The sequence below is a fragment of the Balaenoptera physalus genome (assembly GCF_965194825.1).
Source record: "Balaenoptera physalus genome assembly, chromosome: 5".
In the NCBI taxonomy this organism is placed as follows: Eukaryota; Metazoa; Chordata; class Mammalia; order Artiodactyla; family Balaenopteridae; genus Balaenoptera; species Balaenoptera physalus.
In genome coordinates this window covers 86,757,993-86,778,288 of record NC_138884.1, presented here as the reverse complement: position 1 = coordinate 86,778,288, position 20,296 = coordinate 86,757,993, and the positions used below count along the sequence as shown (strand labels likewise).

The window sequence follows — 20,296 nt, the reverse complement described above, 5'->3', positions numbered from 1 at the left end:
TGAACACGGGCAATGCATATACAGTAGTTTCTTGCTGTCTGAAGTACCTGTCAAATGCAAAATTTGGAAATTACAAAAGTCAGGGAGGGCTACCTATGTATTTATAGCAATGCGTTTAGGAATTGGGTCTTATCGTTAAGGGAAACTACCAAGGTACAAGAATAACAATGTGGTGACAACAAATGTTTTTGTTTAAGACACAGCCACAGAGGGGGATGGAGTTGACAAGAAGAGACAAGGAACCATAGAGGCAGGTTCTGGAGGACACAGCTAAGAGGAAACCCAGGCAGTCAGAGGCAGAATAGAAACATCCAAAGAAATGTGTTTACATCTGCTTTAAGCACCAACATTAAAAGAAAAATATTCTAAAATAGTGTGGGGTATGAGGAGAAGGAACATTATCAAATGGGAGGAGTTGTCAAGCTGTAACTCTGACAGTAACCCTCCAACCACCATTTTCTCCCTTCATAGGGCTGCAATAGCACCACATACATACAGGATGCCTTCCAGCTGCTGCTGCCTGTCTTGCAGGTTTCACACATCCAGACCAGTCGTTCCAAAGCACAGCCATGAGCTGGCCAGACTCCATCTAGTTAAAGGAAACAGCAGGCCCTGTTGCTCTGATATATACCATTTCATGGAATGTTTTCGACGCATCTGACCACAGATGCCTGTTTGGAGACACTACAAGCAATTTTGCACAGACAGATTGAGAATGCAAGTTCAAAGACAGTATCATTTCTCTTAATGTATACGGTTGTTTTTACAAGTAATTATGTTTCCTTTATGTTAATTTAAATTTACACGGCTTTGTATTGATAATTTCCTTTATCTGGAGTTCACTCAAAATATTCATTTCTATTTTCCTGGTCAAGCATCTTATATTTGGAAATTCATGGGCAGACCCTAGACTTTAAATTTCCACTTTTAAATTTCCCATTCTTATAGTATGACTTAAAATCAATTCTTATCCTAAACTTAGTTTTGTTATATTAATGCCACTGTCAGAGATAACACTACTCATAGATATTACCTATTATGGTGAAAGAGGAACATAAATATCTGTTTATAGTCATGTATTCTCAAAACAAGCATTTATTGAGCTCCTACTGTGTGCTCACAATAGAGGAACATGATCTCACCCCAGTAGAGACAGATATGCTGAGAGAGGATTTATAATAATTCTTAAAATGCTTTAAAATACTATTAACTTTTCTAAACCTTAAAAAATTTGAAGAACAAGGTAAATTAGTGGTTTTTTTAATGTTCTACCCTTCAACTGATTGTACTTTTTTATCCCAAACTTTACATATGGGATGAAAATACGTATGAAAAGGGATACTAAAGAATATTTTGTTTAAAATTGAATTCTTATGACCATAAGTACATAATAGCACAATCATAAAGCTTGTAAGTATTCAGATAGAAAATTAAGGGAATTACAACAGAGTAGACCCCCAGGACTGCATTTTTAAATCTACTACAGTTGAGTCAAGCTGTTCCATGAATACACAGATCACACTCGCCAATGGTAAATGTAATGATTGCTTCTAAAGACAGAAAATGCTGACGTGTGGATGACTAAATGGTCACAATCCAGGAGCCTGCACAGAAGACCCTGCGGCCAGGAGAGGCCTTGTCAATGGGCATTTCCCCCCCCCGAGCCCCAGATGGTCACTCTGGGTGGAGGTCCTGTACAATGTTCCTATCTGGGAGCCCCACTGACATCCCTCCAGGTACTGTCACAAGGTGTCTTGCACAGTGGCTCTCTCCAGGCCAAATGAAGCCTATACTTTTGCCAGGGTGAAAAAATCCCTCATTCACTTCTGGTTTTATTCCCCTGATAGAGTTCCATACAGGCAAAGTAGGGATATTTTCGTATCATCCTACTTCTTAGCATTTTATTTTCCAATATCCTGCATTTCATTTGTGTATCTCCTGAAACAACGAAATGGAAAATATAAGAATTTATAATCTGGAAAAAAAATTCTCTGAGGAATCAATTAAAGCTGGGTTTTCCTACTTGCTTTTTTTTTTGGCTGCTTTGGGTCTTTGTTGCTGTGCGCAGGCTTTCTCTAGTTGTGGCGAGCGGGGGCTACTCTTCATTATGGTTCGCGGGCTTCTCATTGCGGTGACTTCTCGTGTTGCGGAGCATGGGTTCTAGGCACGCAGGCTTCAGTAGTTGTGGCACGCGGGCTCGGTAGTTGTGGCTTGCGGGCCCTAGAGTATGCGGGCTTCAGTAGTTGTGGCACACGGGATTAGTTGCTCTGCAGCATGTGGGATCTTCCCAGACCAGGGATCGAATCCGTGTCCCCTGCATTGGCAGGCGGATTCTTAACCACTGAGCCACCAGGGAAGTAGGGAAGTCCCCCTACTTGCTTTTTGACGAGAACAATTAACTGATGAAAGTGTTCCATTTGCCTCGTCATAAATTTTAGACTTTTTGTTTATAGAGCAGAAGAAAGGGTTTAGATTTACAATTTATTCACATCAGATGTTTTAGCATCAGATGGATTTATAGACGTTAACTGGAAATGTAAAAGAAACCAATAGTTTCAAAGGGGCTAGATTTCCAAAATTAGACTTTAAGCCTAACTGCACCCATTTAGTGCATAGCAAAATTTTTAATCATAAAATGAAATAGAAATCTGAAAAAGAACAAGAGAGATAATTATTTGTTTAAAAGTGGTTGACATTATTTACATTGCATTTATATATCTTTTAATGATAGAATGTCGAGGGTTGCCAAATGGAAACGTAGGCCGAGAGATGATTCCTGGGGCCTAGCTCCATGGTCTGTGAATTACATTATTTAAGAGAGAATCATCACTTAAAATATATCCACTCTCCAGGATTGCTCTCTTTCAATACTGTTTTTCACCATCACTTTTATTTTTTTTATTTTTATTTTTTTAATTTTTGGCTGCGTTGGGTCTTCGTTGCAGTGTCCGGGCTTCTCATTGCAACGGCCTCTTTTCCTGCGGAGCACGGGCTCCAGGCGCATGGGCTTCAGTAGTTGTGGCACACAGGCTCAGCAGCTGTGGCACATGAGTTCTAGAGCGCAGGCTCAGTAGTTGTTGTGCACGGACCTAGCTTCTCCGCGGCATGTGGGATCCTCCCGGGCCAGGGCTCGAATCCGTGTCCCCTGCATTGGCAGGCGGAGTCTTAACCACTGTGCCACCAGGGAAGCCCCCACCATCACTTTTAAATAACTGCTTCTTTGCTTTGCTTTAAAAGCTAGCAAAGCACAGGATCCAGATCTGGGCATATGTCAATCCGTTACTGAATGAATGATTTAGCAGGCTTACTTTGGAAGTTTTGTATTCCTTCAATAATCCTTTACATAAATTGGGTTCATTTCACTCTATGCAATTACCCTGAACATGCATGCCAGTTTTTTTATTTTTTCCTTACATCAAGTGCAAAAGAAGTTCTAGTCTAAACAATGAATGTAGTCCTGTGCCTGTGCCTTATTAAATAAAAAGCATCAAAAGCATATTTCAAATTCAAAGCAAAATGCATCCAAGAAAAATTGCTTTGGGGTATTGATACATACAGCTCTGAAGGGCAAAATCCCAAATCTTAAAGCAAAGGCCTAAGCTTAAATATTCTATCCCACTGAGGACAGAAGCCTCTCTTTTCTCTGGGTCTCACACTGGGCTGTACATCAAGCCCATGGTTAAATGAGCAGTGTGGCTCACTGGGGCAGTGCCAAGAATGAGCTGCTTCAGCTGCACCCACTAAGGAACCATGGACCTCAGCTGCAGAACTCAAAGGCAAAGAAGCACCAGCCTTGGGAAGGCAAAGGAAAGTGCGAATTACATGGTAGAAGTCCCAACCGAGAAATGAGAGTGTCTCCAGTGCTTTGTAGAAGTCAGCTGCCCCGAAGTGCTTGCATATCTGGGAAGTTACCTTCTGCACAGGCCAGCCAGGCTGCACTTAAGCTAGAAACAAAAGCAGGCAGACTCCAGTCACAGCCATCTCAGAGGTCCAGGATATAACGTCTTACGAAGTAATTCAGCAAAAATGTGAAATAAGCATATTTCTCTTCTTTCCTAAAAAAAAAAAAATGTATGTATGCTGAACAGATGGGGTGGATCATAACACATGACTTCAATCCGTATTTAATTTTATAAAAGCAGTTATTCTTCAAGGTCAAGGTAAATTTTGTAATGTAAAAATTACCCTTTGGTCTTCCTCTTAAGCGTGCCCTACATTCTGATATTCAGATCCAGGCCTCAACTTGGTTTCTTAAATTATTGTGTTTGTAAAGGCACATCAGAAGAGATCATAATGAAAATTCAGTTCAGAACTGCAATTTTGCCTTGATTTTGTAGTTGATTAGAATTCAGAAATCCATAGGAGTGGATTCAGACCAGCCATTCTTCACATTAAAGAAAAAAATCATGGGGTTAACCGTTTGTTGTATTTTTCTAGATATCTCATAACTTATTCAGGTTTGTGTTCATTTTCTGTATATTTACCTATAAATAGATGCTCCACTACAATATCTGCTATTAAACAAATCTAAGTTCTTTGTGTGTGTGTGCATGCTTAGATCCTGAAAATAATCTGAGTTATTCTATCGTTTGGGCGTTTTACCTTTAGCAATGATTAACTTATTACAACCCAACAGTAAGAAATCAATGGTGTTTCTGATATTTCTAGTGTCTCTTGTCAACATAGACTGGGAATAGAAGCTGATTATGGAGGGTAAGAATTTTGTGTTGGAATTGAAGCTACATTTACCTTTGTCTGAATCAGAGAATATTTTTCTCTGCATGAGCTGTCAGCCAAAAAGCAAAAGGATTATGTCTGCCTTTGGTCACTGCTGACTCACTTGACAGGCCTGTCTCTTCTATTAGTCTCAAAGAAATTCCATACTGCAAAAGACTAATATGTGCATTTCATATATGCCTTCCCTGAGAACAGAAGTTTAGGGTAATTCAGAAATGGTCTGTCTCCTTGCCCTGGGTTTCACCACTAGGTTTCTAGAGCTGCATTTGGAGGAAAAAGCAAGCATAGAAGCCAAGACCAGATGGATGAAACCTTGGCAAAAAAGCAAAGCTAATTCTCTGCCTTGAGTCCCTGCCATCTTTATCCTTTTTTTCTCTCAGGACTTTTTTGACAGTCATTAAGTGCCTCTCTTCCAGGATCAGCTTTTCACATCCTGCCTCTCTTTTTCCTCTTCTATCCTTTCTCTTTCTCTACATTTATACTCTCCTTTCCCCATTTACCTCACCAGAAAACAATCCAGCCAAAAGATTTCTATAATGATCATTATATGTATTTACTGTTTGCTGGGCACTGTGCTGAGTGTTTTATATGCATTATCCCATTTAATCTCCATAAGTACCCTATTGGGTAGATATTATTACAATTTCCACTGCCTAAATGACAACATTTAGACCCAAGGAATTATGTAACTCATCCAATCTTACACAACTAGTAAAACAGAGCCAGGATTCAAATCCATGTCAGTTCGTCCTGACCAGCTAGCATTGTAAACTATTATGTAGAACTTCCCAACAAAAGAGAAAAGTAACATGTTATTTTTAGAGACATCTGAACACTTATGTGTTTAGTTCTCTTTATGCTGTGAGGTGGATTTGTAGCTGAAAGACTTGGTCGTCAGCTTTGGTTGTTTCCACACGACTGAGAACACACTGGGGCCGAAGAGACACAGAATGAAGCCATGCGAGGTTATTGAGCCCCTGGATGGTTCTCACCGCAGGCCTCTTCACTGCTTCACAGACATTTACATCAAGCAGCTCCCTGGTCAACTTCAACACAGCAGCCTGTCTCACAGGTGCCTTTGATTGTCCTAAAATGGCTCATTTCTTCCTCCCCCTCCCCCTCCCCCTTCACTGGTGCCAAAGAAGCCCATTTTCATATCAACACCCTTCCTGAAAATCCTTAACCGTCTACTATTTGCCTGAAGCTTGGGGTTGTTTTATGCTTCCCTTGCCTTGAAGATTACTGACTTTAGGCAGCCTCTCTGCTGAATCTTCAGTACCAGGTGCTGTGAGATACAGATAAGTGTTTTAAGGATGTACTCAGTAATGCCTGCTTGTCCCTGAACTTGGTGCTTTTCCCTGTTTAGCCCAAGAAATTATGGTGGTGGTGGTGATAGGGATGATGATGATGGTGGTGGTGGTAGTTGTGATGATGATGATAATGATGATGATTTTGGTGGTGGTGATAGAGATGATGACGGTGATGGTGATGATGTACTTATTCACTAAGTACTTACTACGTCCCAGATGCTTTATCTCCATGATCTCAATTTAATTCCCGATGTCAACCTTATGAGATAGCGATTATTATCATACTCATTTTACAGATGAAAAGCGAAGCACAGAGAGATTAAATAATCTGCCTGAGGTTATCCAACTGATAATCGGAAGAGATAGGATTTATATCCAGGCAGCGTATAAAATGCTAGTCAGAGCCCACAGACAAGCAGATACCTGGTCATAAAAAGGAAAAGTTGCTCATTTTCCCTTGGGTTGAGTTATTTTCTTCTAGCTAATATCCGGGCTCTCCTCTCTCTATCCTGTGGCCTCAAGCAGAGACAAATTGCTCCACAAATCTCCCTGTCAGAAGGCTAACCACATTCCATAACCACAGAGAAAGTGGGTAGCCTGTGTGTCCCATTCTCCCTCATGTTATAAATCTCATGCTGAGTGGTCCATTTCTCACTGAAAACTGTGATTGCCTCTTAACACTTCTGCAAGAAAGCTCTTGTCTACTATCTTTGGGAAAAAATCCGCTGCTAGGAAATGTGATAAAGGATGAGAAACCAGTGATGACTGCAGGGCAAAAAGACTGGTCATTTCTGTCAGAAAGAATTATTTGGTCCTAGAGGACATCTTAGTCAGGGATACATAGGATAATTTTCTTCCAGACAGCTTCACACATCCCTCCCTCACTTCTTTTAGGTCTTTATTCAAAAGCACACCTTCTTGGTGAGGTATCTCCAGGTCAAATTGCAACCCTCCCAATATTCCCTTTCCCTGCTTTGTTTTTTTCTCCTTAGGATATATCACTATCTACCATCCTTTACATCTTACTTGTCTATTATTTATCTCTTGCATTGGGATGTAATTTCCATAAGACAGGGATTTTTTTGTCTGTTAACATATTCCCTGCATGCAAACCAGTGTTTGGCTCATAGTAGGGGCTCAGTAATGATTTGTTGAATGAACAAATACATCAAAGTCTTAAGGGTGCAATCTGTAAACAGTGAATAAGAGAATGGAAACAGCCATATTATGGAGTAATTAATGATGGAGAATATCTGATCGAGTTAATGTTAACTATAGAAGTCCTTGTGTCCCTTTTAATGGTATTTGGTGTTGTAACGTAAATGGGCATGATTTAGGGGCTTAGAAGTACATAAACATTTTTTCCATTAAAGTGAATGGAATTTACATTTTTTACTTAGAAGAATTCACTCTGTAAGGGATTTTTCAAGACTCTTCATTCATCAGGCCGGGGTAGACTATAGTGAGAAATTAGAACCACCTTAATAAGTAACTATGGTATACCAATACTGTGAAATATTATGCAGCAGTTAAAAAGAATAGAAAGCATGTGTCCTGATCTGTTTGAGCTGCTGTAATAAATATACCATAGACTAGGTGGCTTAAACAATAAACATTTATTTCTCCAGTTCTGGAGGCTGGGAAGTCTAAGATCTAGGTGCTAGCAGATCCAGTGTCTGGTGAGAGCCCACTTCTTGGTTTGCAGATGGCTGTCTTCTCATTGCATTCTTACATGGCAGAGAGCGAAGAGAGAGAGGAAGCAAGCTCTCTTATGTCTCTTCTTATAAGCGCACTAATCTCATTCATGAGGGGTCCACACTTATGACCTAATTACTTCCTCAAGGCCCTGCCTCCAAATACCATCACATTGGGGATTAGGCTTCAACACATGAATTTGGGGAGGATACAGACATTCAGTCCATAGCAAGGTGGGAGAGATCTCTGTACTAATGGAGCTCCAAAATGTATCACTGAGTGAAAAAAGAAAGCTACAGTATGGTACTTCTAGTATATTTTATCTCAAATAACATGTGCACACACAAAAATATAATACACACACACACACACACACACACATTCCTAGAAGAAGATCTGGAAAGATACACACAAAACTATTAACGATGCTTGTGATCAGGGGTGGAAAAGGTTGCAATAGGGTGGGGAGAACATCAGAATTTGACATAATAATCAAAGGAAACTCCAGTGTTGTTCGTAATATTTAAATATTTTTATAATGAAAATATATTAATGGATGACTTATATAACGAAAAATTTAAAATCAAAACAAGAAGCAAAAGAACATAGCTTCTGATGAGGGAGACAAGAGGATAGGGCCCTGCCAGAGACTTAAAGTGTAAAATACACAGGTTATTTTTCAACAGAAGGGCCAGAAGTGTGAGTGAGAGCATCTAAATGATTTGGATTTCTTTGTCATCAATGTTCCTATAAAGTTCTAAGACAATTTTGAGGACTATACGAATCTCTCCTTCCTTTCCTCAAAAAGAGCCCAAAACCAAGTATTCCAAATGCATAGTTTGTAAAGACTGTGATAATGTAAACAGAAAAATTTGTCATTTCTATCTCATTGGAAAAGGCCAGCTTCTTTAGCTGGATAGTCTCTGTAATCTTCCTACTAAACCTGAACAATTCTACGTCTATGTAATGACTACAAAAGCAATTTCAGAAACGTCTGGAGGGAAACACCACATAAATGAATGAGTCTGTGGTTCACAATTATTAGTTTGATGCCCAAATGCATATCATATTTGCAAGAGGCAGTTTACAATCTGCTCATCTTGACAAATGTAGCACAAGGGGATTTAAATCCCTGCATTTGCAATTTCTGTCTCTCCCTCTCCAAATTTATGGCGAAATTGTGGACATGAATAATGTGTCAGGGATGAGTGAACTGAGGTCTGTGCTCTGTTCCTATAGCTCCATTTCGCTCAAAGGAGAGTAATGAATGGAAAACAAAGAAAAGTCTCAGCAGATAATGAATTTGAGTCCTAATGACCTTCCTGAACTATAAAATGGATTTTCTTGGCATTGCCCAAACCATTTGGTGCCTGTAGTGAGGTGTGAAAACATTTTGACCATTTGGGGCCATGACCATGCATTTTAAGTATTTTCTCAATGATTCATGAAGAGTCAGAACTACCTTTCCATGGAAAGGTGAAAGTCATCCACCAGTGTTAATGGAAGACTTGTTTCCAACCTGCCCTGTCTATTGCCTTGACAGCAGTGTGATTGATTATTAGGAGTCTTGGACTATTCTGCAGCCCCCTGGGACCATAGTATGGCCATTTATATAAGATATGGTTATCACAATCCAATGCCTGGTATCGCACATCTCTTTCTTTTAAAACCAGTTGATCTCTGGCAAGGAATATAGAGTGAAGACTCACATTTACTCAAAGAAAGTCGTGTGCAAAATAACATGTTTGCTTACTGAACAGTAACAAGTCTGTCACTTGACTGGTCATCTCCATCTGGATTTGCTGCAAAGGCAGCAGTCAATCAGTCACTGCTAGGGCATCAATACCTAATGGGAATAATATACATCAATGGTCTGAAATTAATTGGCATAAAAATGAAAGGCTCATTGACTTTTAAGAGCAGGAATACAGGCTTCCGTGTATTGCGTCCAAACATCCCATCCATTGTGGCCTGCTTGCTTCTTTGAGATAGTCATATTTTTCTTCTTTCCAGAGCTAAAACTGAAACAAATCATGAGATAAAGTAAAAGAGGAAAACATCTATTGATTTTCATGCAGCTCTACCCTTCATTCATTCAATTATCCATTCATCCATATATTCATCCAGTCAGTACATAACATTTATTGCAACTGTTGTACCCTCTAGTAATTAAAATAGGGTTCAATTTGAAATTCAGACTGAAACCGACTTTGCAGTTCTCTTATCCAAAATTATATAAATCTGTTTGGGCAAAAAAATCCACTAGGTATATCCATGGTTTCCACAGCTACCCACCTATATGTTAATGACACCCAAATTTCTACCTGGAGCCCTGATATCACTCCTGGATTCTAGCCATGGAGTCAGCTTCCTACCAGACACCTGTACATCAATATTTGGGTGTCCTAGTAAATTTAATCTGAACATGTCTGAATTGAATTCATCACCTTTTCCCCTCCTTCTACATTCTCTGTCTTAGTTGCTTGTCTTAGATGCACAGTGTTACTTCTACCAGAAGCCTAGCTGTCACCCTAGGCTCTTGCTTTTCTTCACCCTCAACACCCAATCAGTTTCCAAATGCTATCAGTTACTTCTTTGTATATCTTCCTCAATCCCATTGCTTCAGTCTTGTTTCCCTTTCTTCTCATCATTCCTGTGAACTGGTGTATTAGATACTGAAGGGTAGCAGCATATGCCACTTCAGTATATAACTGTAGGAGTTCAGGACATGCCATCCCCAAATATGCTGCTTTGGTATGTTGATTACTTTGAGTTGTAGGCACTTGAAAAACAGCAAATACAGGGAGAGGCTTCATTTGAACTCCCCTTATCTACCTGAAGATAGATCCTCCAAAAGGAAATCAGTTGTCATAGATTCCCACACTAGGAGTTTCATCAACCAGGGAAGATTGACTCAATACAGGAGAGGAGACTATGAGATGATGCCACCCCAAGACAGACTTTGTCACAAACTATCACACCTCCCACCTGTTCTTCTAAGGACCCATTCATGTTTCCAAAAACTCATTTACTCTCCCCTAAGAGGCTGACATCTCCTGCCCCTTTCCCTATTTAGATGGCATTTGAGTCTGAATTCTAAGCCACCTCTTTGAGTTACTCATTCTTCCCTGGGTATCACCCGTGTATACATGAGGTTACATGTTAGTAAATTTCTGATTGTTTTCCTCTTGTCAATCTGCCTTTTATTACAGGGGTCTCAGTTAAGAACTCAGAAGGGTAGGGGGAAAATCATTTTTCCTCTCCTGTGATACCAAGCTGGTGTCAGCGCAGGTCTTAGTCTCCCTCTAATCACCCACGATGGTAGTGTCAGCATAGACTCTCTAAGAGGGCAAACCTTCGTTGGCTGAACCCCAGCATTCAGGAAAATACCCAAAGCCCTTCGTAGTCTGGTCCCTGCCTATCTTTTCTGGCACCTTCATCAATTCCTCATCAACTCAAGGGTAAAGCCCACAGAGATCCTTGTGGGTTGCCCCTTGCACCATGCTCCCTCTCAGCTCTATGTAGTGGCAATTTAACTTATGCAGCTGCTACCATGCATTGATTGGAGCCCATCAGGGACCCGTATGAATTGAGGAATTCAACATTATCGCTAACATCATAGACCAAGGCATTCCTAAAATCAGCATAACATCATTAGCATAAATTGTGCTTTAATGGAATTTATCTTAGACTGGATTTTTAAAAATCTGGCTATAACATAACCCCAAAAGAGGGATGAAATTTCCTCCAGTGTCTCAATCTTCTCTTACTGCAATGATTCAAAAACTGGTACTCAGGGATAATTGGGAAGGAAAAAAAAGAATTTTCTTGAGAAGAGTGTTAACCATTAATAAACCTATTTTTTTTTAAACTATAGTGAATTCCCAAACATTTCAGTTTATTATTGTGCATTGAAACTCTCCAAAAGGGGGACTGAAGGTGCAGCTTCTCTCCAGGTTGAACAGGGAAGCCTAGATCTGGAGCCCCAAATAACAGCCACCTCCAGTGGTGTTCCTCTGAATGCAATCTGGCTTCCCTCTCTTCCAATAACCTTGTGAGTAATAAATCATTCTTTCAGTTGTGCAGTAGCATTTAAGACCTGCCTGCTTAATCTTTAATTGGTTAAGCAGTTACACGCTCAAATTATAGAGTGTGAAGAATATCACAATAGATCACAGTATTGTTAGTTTTCCCCTGCAGAACCCTGACATTATCAACTTTAACAAAGCCCATCCCTCGCCCACATTAATTACTGCAATGTCCTTGAAAGAGAATAGCATGGTTATTACTATTTCCAAGAGAGCATGCTTCTGTCTCCCGCATGACAGGAGCTCACACGTGTGTGTGTGTGTGTGTTAGACACATAGATCTTAATTTAGGCCCCCCCTTTTCTGTACACAACTGCCCAAGTGTCTTCATATGTGTTCTTTACACCCTGGCCAACTTCTCCTTTCAGTCTCAGATTGTGTCCCCTCCTCCAGGAAGTTTTCCTTCACTTCTTCCTCCTTCATTTAGGTTCCCCTTGTCTGGGCTCCCATAGCACTCCATTCATTAAGTCCACAAACACTTATTGGGTAACTTCTATATCAGATACCAGTATTCGTTACTGGCGCTCAGACACTAGCTTGTTGGGGGCACAGGTAGGCCAACCTGGGTCGCCAGGGAGGGGAGGCCTACATGCCCAGGGCTCATAAAACCAGTTCCCAAGGGAGGCAGGAAGCCTCCTACCTCCTCTTCCTCTCTCCTCCCTACTGCTCCTCCACCCCTACCCATCCCATGCAAACCAGCAGTTTCTCAGGAATACAGCCTGTGTGAATTCTGTCTCTGATGACATTTCTGTCAGTAAAACATGCCATTGAAAGAGATCCTTTTTGCTCACATTGATCTAATTATTCTGCTAAAAAAGCAACAACTACTACTGAATAATAAACTTTTCGTCTAGTATTAGTCTGTTATTTAGATAGCTGGAATAAAATAGACAATTTTTAAAGTACCTTTTTTTCTATTGAATTTTTCACTCTGAATAAAGAATAATGTAAGAAAAAGAAATCTCACTATGATGTAATCATTAAGCACTCTTTTTTTTTTTTTTAACATCTTTATTGGAGTATAATTGCCTTAAAATGTTGTGTTAGTTTCTGCTTTATAACAAAGTGAATCAGCTATACATATACAAATATCCACATATCTCCTCCCTCTTGCGTCTCCTTCCCACCCTCCCTATCCCACCCCTCTAGGTGGTCACAAAGCACTGAGCTGATCTCCCTGTGCTATGTGGCTGCTTCCCACTAGCTATCTATTTTACATTTCATAGTAGATATAAGTCCATACCACTCTCTCACTTCATCCCAGCTTACCCATCCCCCTCCCCATGTCCTCAAGTCCGTTCTCTACATCTACATCTTTATTCCTGTCCTGCCCCTAGGTACTTCAGAACCTTTTTCTTTTTTGTTTTTTAGATTCCATATATATGTGTTAGCATACGGTATTTGTTTTTCTCTTTCTGACTTACTTCACTCTGTAGGACAGACTCTAGGTCCATCCACCTCACTACAAATAACTCAATTTCGTTTCCTTTTATGGCTGAGTAATATTCCATTGTATATATGTGCCACATCTTCATTATCCATTCATCTGTCAATGGACACTTAGGTTGCTTCCATGTCCTGGTTATTGTAAATAGAGCTGCAATGAACATTGTGGTATATGACACTTTTTGAATTATGGTTTTCTCTGGGTATATGCCCAGTAGTGGGATTGCTGGGTCTATGGTAGTTCTATTTTTAGTTTTGTAAGGAAACTGCATACTGTTCTCCATAGTGGCTGTATCAACTTACATTCCCACCAAGAGTGCAAGAGGGTTCCCTTTTCTCCACACCCTCTCCAGCATTTACTGTTTGTAGATTTTTTGATGATGGCCATTCTGACTGGTGTGAGGTGATACCTCATTGTAGTTTTGATTTGCATTTCTCTAATGATTAGTGATGTTGAGCATTCTTTTGTGTGTTTCTTGGCAATCTGTATATCTTTTTTGGGGAAATGTCTATTTAGGTTTTCTGCCCATTTTTGGATTGGGTTTTTTTTTTGATATTGAGCTGCATGAGCTGCTTGTAAATTGTGGAGATTAATCCTTTGTCAGTTGCTTCATTTGCAAATATTTTCTCCCATTCTGAGGGTTGTCTTTTCGTCTTGTTTACGGTTTCCTTTGCTGTGCAAAAGCTTTTAAGTTTCATTAGGTCCCATTTGTTTATTTTTGCTTTTATTTCCATTTCTCTAGAAGGTGGGTCAAAAAGGATCTTGCTGTGATTTATATCATAGAGTGGTCTGCCTATGTTTTCCTCCAAGAGTTTTATACTGTCTGGTCTTATATTTAGGACTTTAATCCATTTTGAGTTTATTTTTGTGTATAGCATTAGAGAGTGTTCTAATTTCATTCTTTTACATGTATCTGTCCAGTTTTCTCAGCACCACTTATCGAAGAGGCTGTCTTTTCTCCATTGTATATTCTTGCTTCCTTTATCAAAAATAAGGTGACCATATGTGCGAGGGTTTATCTCTGGGCTTTCTATCCTGTTCCATTGATCTATATTTCTGTTTTTGTGCCAGTACCACACTATCTTGATTACTGTAGCTTGGTGGTATAGTCTGAAGTCCAGGAGCCTGATTGCTCCAGCTCTGTTCTTCTTTCTCAAGATTGCTTTGGCTATTCGGGGTCTTTTGTGTTTCTATACAAATTGTGAAATTTTTTGTTCTAGCTCTGTGAAAAATGCCATTGGTAGTTTGATAGGGATTGCATTGAATCTGTAGATTGCTTTGGGTAGTATAGTCATTTTCACAATGTTGGTTCTTCCACTCCAAGAACATGGTATATCTCTCCATCTGTTTGTATTGCTTTAAATTTCTTTCATCAGTGTCTTATAGTTTTCTGCATACAGGTCTTTTGTCTCCTTAGGTTGGTTTATTCCTAAGGTATGTTATTCTTTTTGTTGCAATGGTAAATGGGAGTGTTTCCTTAATTTCTCTTTCATATTTTCCATCATTATTGCATAGGAATGCAAGACATTTCTGTGCATTAATTTTGTATCCTGCTACTTTACCAAATTCATTGATTAGCTCTAGTAGTTTTCTAGTAGTGTCTTTAGGATTCTGTATGTATAGTATCATGTCATCTGCAAACAGTGACACCTTTACTTCTTCTTTTCCGATTTGGATTCCTTTTATTTTTGTTCTCTGATTGCTGTGGCTAAAACTCCCAAACCTATGTTGAATAATAGCGGTGACAGTGGGCAACCTTGTCTTGTTCCTGATCTTAGTGGAAATGGTTTCATTTTTTCACCATTGAGAATGATGTTGGCTGTGGATTTGTCATATATGGCCTTTATTATGTTGAGGTAAGTTCCCTCTATACCTACTTTCTGGAGGGTTTTTATCATAAATGGTGTTGAATTTTGTCGAAAGCTTTTTCTGCATCTATTGAGATGATCATATGGTTTTTCTCCTTCAGTTTGTTAATATGGTGTATCACATTGATTGATTTGCATATATTGAAGAATCCTTGCATTCCTGGGATAAACCCCGCTTGATCATGGTGTATGATCCTTTTAATGTGTTGTTGGATTCTGTTTGCTAGTATTTTGTTGAGGATTTTTGCATCTATGTTCATCAGTGATATTGGCCTGTAGTTTTCTTTCTTTGTGACATCCTTGTCTGGTTTTGGTATCAGGGTGATGGTGGCCTCGTAGAATGAGTTTGGGAGTATTCCTCCCTCTGCTATTTTTTGATAGCAGAAGGTTTGAGAAGGATAGGTGTTAGCTCTTCTCTAAATGTTTGATAGAATTCGCCTGTGAAGCCATCTGGTCTGGGCTTTTGTTTGTAGGAAAATTTTTAATCACAGTCTCAAATTCAGTGCTTGTGATTGGTCTGTTTATATTTTCTATTTCTTCCTGGTTCAGTCTCAGAAGGTTGTGCTTTTCTAAGAATTTGTCCATTTCTTCCAGGTTGTCCATTTTATTGGCATATAGTTGCTTGTAGTAGTCTCTCATGATCCTTTGTGTTTCTGCAGTGTCAGTTGTTACTTCTCCTTTTTCATTTCTAATTCTATTGATTTGAGTCTTCTCCCTTTTATTCTTGATGAGTCTGCCTAATGGTTTATCAATTTTGTTTATCTTCTCAAAGAACCAGCTTTTAGTTTTCCTGATCTTTGCTATTGTTTCCTTCATTTCTTTTTCATTTATTTCTGATCTGATGTTTATGATTTCTTTCCTTCTGCTAACTTTGGGGGTTTTTTGTTGTTGTTGTTGTTCTTTCTCTAATTGCTTTAAGTGTAATGTTAGGTTGTTTATTTGAGATGTTTCTTGTTTCTTGAGGTAGGATTGTATTGCTATAAACTTCCTTCTTAGAACTGCTTTTGCTGCATCCCATAGGTTTTGGGTCATCGTATTTTCATTGTCATTTGTTTCTAGGTATTTTTTGATTTCCTCAGTGATCTCTTGGTTATTAAGTAGTGTATTGTTTAGCCTCCATGTGTTTGTATTTTTTACAGATTTTTTCCCGTAATTGATATCTAGTCTCATAGCATTGTGGTCGGAAAAGATACTTGATATGATTTCAATTTTCTTAAATTTACCAACACTTGGTTTGTGACCCAAGATATGATCTATCCTGGAGAGCGTTCCATGAGCACTTGAGAAGAAAGTGTATTCTGCTGTTTTTGGATGGAATGTCCTGTAAATATCAATTAAGTAGATCTTGTTTAATGTGTCATTTAAAGCTTGTGTTTCCTTATTTATTTTCATTTTGGATGATCTGTCCATCAGTGAAAGTGGGGTGTTAAAGTCCCGTACTATGATTGTGTTACTGTCGATTTCCCCTTTTATGGCTCTTAGTATTTGCCTTATGTATTGAGATGCTCCTATGTTGGGTTCATAAATATTTACAATTGTTATATTGATCCCTTGATCATTATGTAGTGTCCTTCTTTGTCTCTTGTAATAGTCTTTATTTTAAAGTCTATTTTGTCTGATATGAGAATTACTACTCCAGCTTTTTTTGATTTCCCTTTGTATGGAATATCTTTTTCCATCCCCTCACTTTCAGTCTGTATGTGTCCCTAGGTCTGAAGTGGGTCTCTTGTAAACAGCATATATACGGGTCTTGTTTTTGTATCCATTCAGTGAGTCTGTGTCTTTTGGGTGGAGCATTTAATCCACTTACATTTAAGGCAATTATCGATATGTATGTTGCTATTATCATTTTCTTAATTGTTTTGGGTTTGTTATTGTAGGTCCTTTTCTTCTCTTGTGTTTCTCGCCTAGAGAAGTTCCTTTAGCATTTGCTGTAAAGCTGGTTTGGTGGTGCTGAATTCTCTTTGCTTTTGCTTGTAAAGTTTTAATTTCTCCATTGAATCTGAATGAGATCCTTGCTGGGTAGAGTAATCTTGGTTGTAGGTTTTTCCCTTTCATCACTTTAAATATGTCCTGCCACTCCCTTCTGGCTTGCAGAGTTTCTGCTGAAAGATCAGCTGTTAACCCTATGGGGATTCCCTTGTGTGTTATTTGTTGTTTTTCCCTTGCTGCTTTTAATATTTTTTCTTTGTATTTAATTTTTGATAGTTTGATTAATATGTGTCTTGGCATGTTTCTCCTTGGATTTATCTTGTATGGGACTCTCTGTGTTCCTGGACTTGATTAACTATTTCCTTTCCCATATTTGGGAAGTTTTCAACCATAATCTCTTAAAATATTTTCTCAGTCCCTTTCTTTTTCTCTTCCTCTTCTGGGACCCCTATAATTCAAATGTTGGTGCGTTTAATGTTGTCCCAGAGGTCTCTGAGACTGTCCTCAATTCTTTTCATTCTTTTTTCTTTATTCTGCTCTGCAGTAGTTATTTCCACTATTTTATCTTCCAGGTCATTTATCCGTTCTTCTGCCTCAGTTATTCTGCTATTGATTCATTCTGGAGAATTTTTAATTTCATGTATTGTGTTGTTCATCATTGTTTGTTTGCTCTTTAGTTCTTCTATGTCCTTGTTAAATGTTTCTTGTATTTTCTCTATTCTATTTCCAAGATTTTGGATCATCTTTACTAACATTACTCTGAATTCTTTTTCAGGTAGACTGCCTATTTCCTCTTCATTTGTTTGGTCTGGTGGATTTTTATCCCGCTCCTTCATCTGCTGTGTGTTTCTCTGTCTTCTAATTTTGCTTAACTTACTGTGTTTGGGGTCTCCTTTTTGCAGACTGCAGGTTCATAGTTCCCATTGTTTTTGGTGTCTGCCCCCAGTGGGTGAGGTTGGTTCAGTGGGTTGTGTAGGCTTCCTGGTGGAAGGGACTAGTGCCTGTGTTCTGGTGGATGAGGCTGGATCTTGTCTTTCTGGTGGGCAGGACCATGTCTGGTGGTGTGTTTTGGGGTGTCTGTGAACTTATTACGATTTTAGGCAGCCTCTGTGCTAATGGGTGGGGTTGTGTTCCTGTCTTGCTAGTTGTTTGGTATAGGGTGTCCAGCAATGGAGCTTGCTGGCCGTTGAATGGAGCTGGGTCTTAACGTTGAGATGGAGATCTCTGGGAGAGCTTTCGCCATTTAATATTATGTGGAGCCAGGAGGTTTCTGGTGGACCAATGTCCTGAACTCGGCTCTCCCACCTCAGAGGCTCAGGCCTGACACACCCAGCTGGAGTACCAAGACCCTGTCAGCCACACGGCTCAGAAGAAAAGGTAGAAAAAAATAAATAAATAAATAAATAAAATAAAATAAAGTTATTAAAATAAAATGTAAAAAATTATTAAAAATAAAAAAGAAAGAAAGAAGAGAGCAACCAAACCAAATCCACCAATGATAACAAGTGCTAACAACTATACTAAAAAAAAAAAAAAGAAAATGGACAGACAGAACCCTAGCACAAATGGTAAAAGCAAAGCTATACAGACAAAATCACACAAAGAAACATACACATACACCTTCACAAAAAGAGAAAAAGGAAAAATATATATATCATTGCTCCCAAAGTCCACCACCTCAATTTTGGGATGATTTGTTGTCTATTCAGGTATTCCACAGATGCAGGGTACATCAAGCTGATGGTGGAGATTTAATCCGCTGCTCCTGAGGCTGCTGGGAGAGATTTCCCTTTCTGTTCTTTGTTCGCACAGCTCCTGGGGTTCAGCTTTGGATTGCCCCCGCCTCTGCGTGTAGGTCGCCTGAGGGCGTCTCTTCTTCGCTCACACAGGACGGGGTTAAAGGAGCGGCTGTTGGGGGCTCTGGCTCACTCAGGCCGGGGGGGAGGGAGGGGTATGGATGTGGGGTGAGCCTGCGGCGGCAGAGGCCAGCGTGATGTTGCAGCAGCCTGAGGCGCGCTGTGCGTTCTCGCGGGGAAGTTGTCCCCGGATCACGGGACCCTGGCAGTGGCGGGCTGCACAGGCTCCCGGGAGGGGAGGTGTGGATAGTGACCCGTGCTCGCACACAGGCTTCTTGGTGGCGGCAGCAGCAGCCTTAGCGTCTCATGCCCGTCTCTGGTGTCCACGCTGATAGCCGCGGCTCGCGTCCGTCTCTGGAGCTCGTTTAGGCGGCGCTCTTAATCCCCTCTCCTCGCACACCAGGAAACAAAGAGGCAAGAAAAAGTCTCTTGCCTCTTTGGCAGCTCCAGACCTTTTTCCGGACTCCCTCCCGGCTAGCCGAGGCGCACTAGCCCCTTCAGGCTGTGTTCACGCCTCCAACCCCAGTCCTCTCCCTGGGATCCGACCTCTGAAGCCTGAGCCTCAGCTCCCAGCCCCCCCCTGCCCCGGCGGGTGAGCAGACAAGCCTCTCAGGCTGGTGAGTGCTGCTTGGCACCGATCCTCTGTGCGGTAATCTCTCTGCTTTGCCCTCTGCACCCCTGTTGCTGCGCTCTCCTCCGTGGCTCCGAAGCTTCCCCCCTCTGCCACCCCCAGTCTCTGCCCGCGAAGGGGCTCCTAGTGTGTGGAAACCTTTCCTCCTTCACAGCTCCCTCCCAGAGATGCAGGTCCCGTCCCTATTCTTTTGTCTCTGTTTTTCCTTTTTTCATTTGCCCTACCCCAGCGTTCGGTAGGTGTTCTGTAGGAGTTGTTACACATGTAGCTGTATTTCTGATGTATTTGTGGGGAGGAAGGTGATCTCCACGTCTTACTCTTCTGCCATCTTGAAGGTCTCCCCCATTAAGCACTCTTGATTTGTTTTGACATAGTGGAACTTTGTTTTGATGAATTGTTTAAAAATAAAACATTGTCCGTTTGCCAAAATAGGATGGAGAATAGAGATGATTTCCTGTTTTTCTGTAACAAATTTCAAGTAGAAAAATGTTTTGAACCCATAAGCAGAAAGGGACTTTCCAGGTACTTAGTTCACAGCTTTTTCTAAGCAATATTTGGCTATTTTTGCACTGTAATTAATATCATTCACCAAAGGGGATCTTGAGATGGGTTTGAAGAATTTAACTCTTTTAAAAATCTATTAAATGATTTACCTTTGATCCTATTTTATGAGCATCCAGAGCAAAAAGCTTCCTTCTGTGCAATTTTTCTAACAACTACCAAATAATTAAG

The 20,296-nt window shown here is 40.1% G+C and overlaps 1 protein-coding gene across 4 annotated transcripts in view; it reads left to right on the top strand.

The window, feature by feature from the left end:
• The window catches only part of FAM114A1 (family with sequence similarity 114 member A1), a 124,083-nt gene that overhangs the window by 63,412 nt on the left and 40,375 nt on the right, over nt 1–20,296 (top strand). For 3 of the 4 annotated variants that reach the window (XM_082464250.1, XM_082464249.1, XM_082464252.1), the window contains one exon: nt 472–4,535. The exons of the other annotated variant lie outside the window; for it this stretch is intronic. In XM_082464250.1, coding sequence (XP_082320376.1) covers nt 472–573 — 102 coding nt within the window. In that variant the 3' untranslated portion in view covers nt 574–4,535. Of the gene's footprint in view, nt 1–471; nt 4,536–20,296 lie in introns of those variants that run through there. 4 annotated transcript variants of the gene reach the window in all.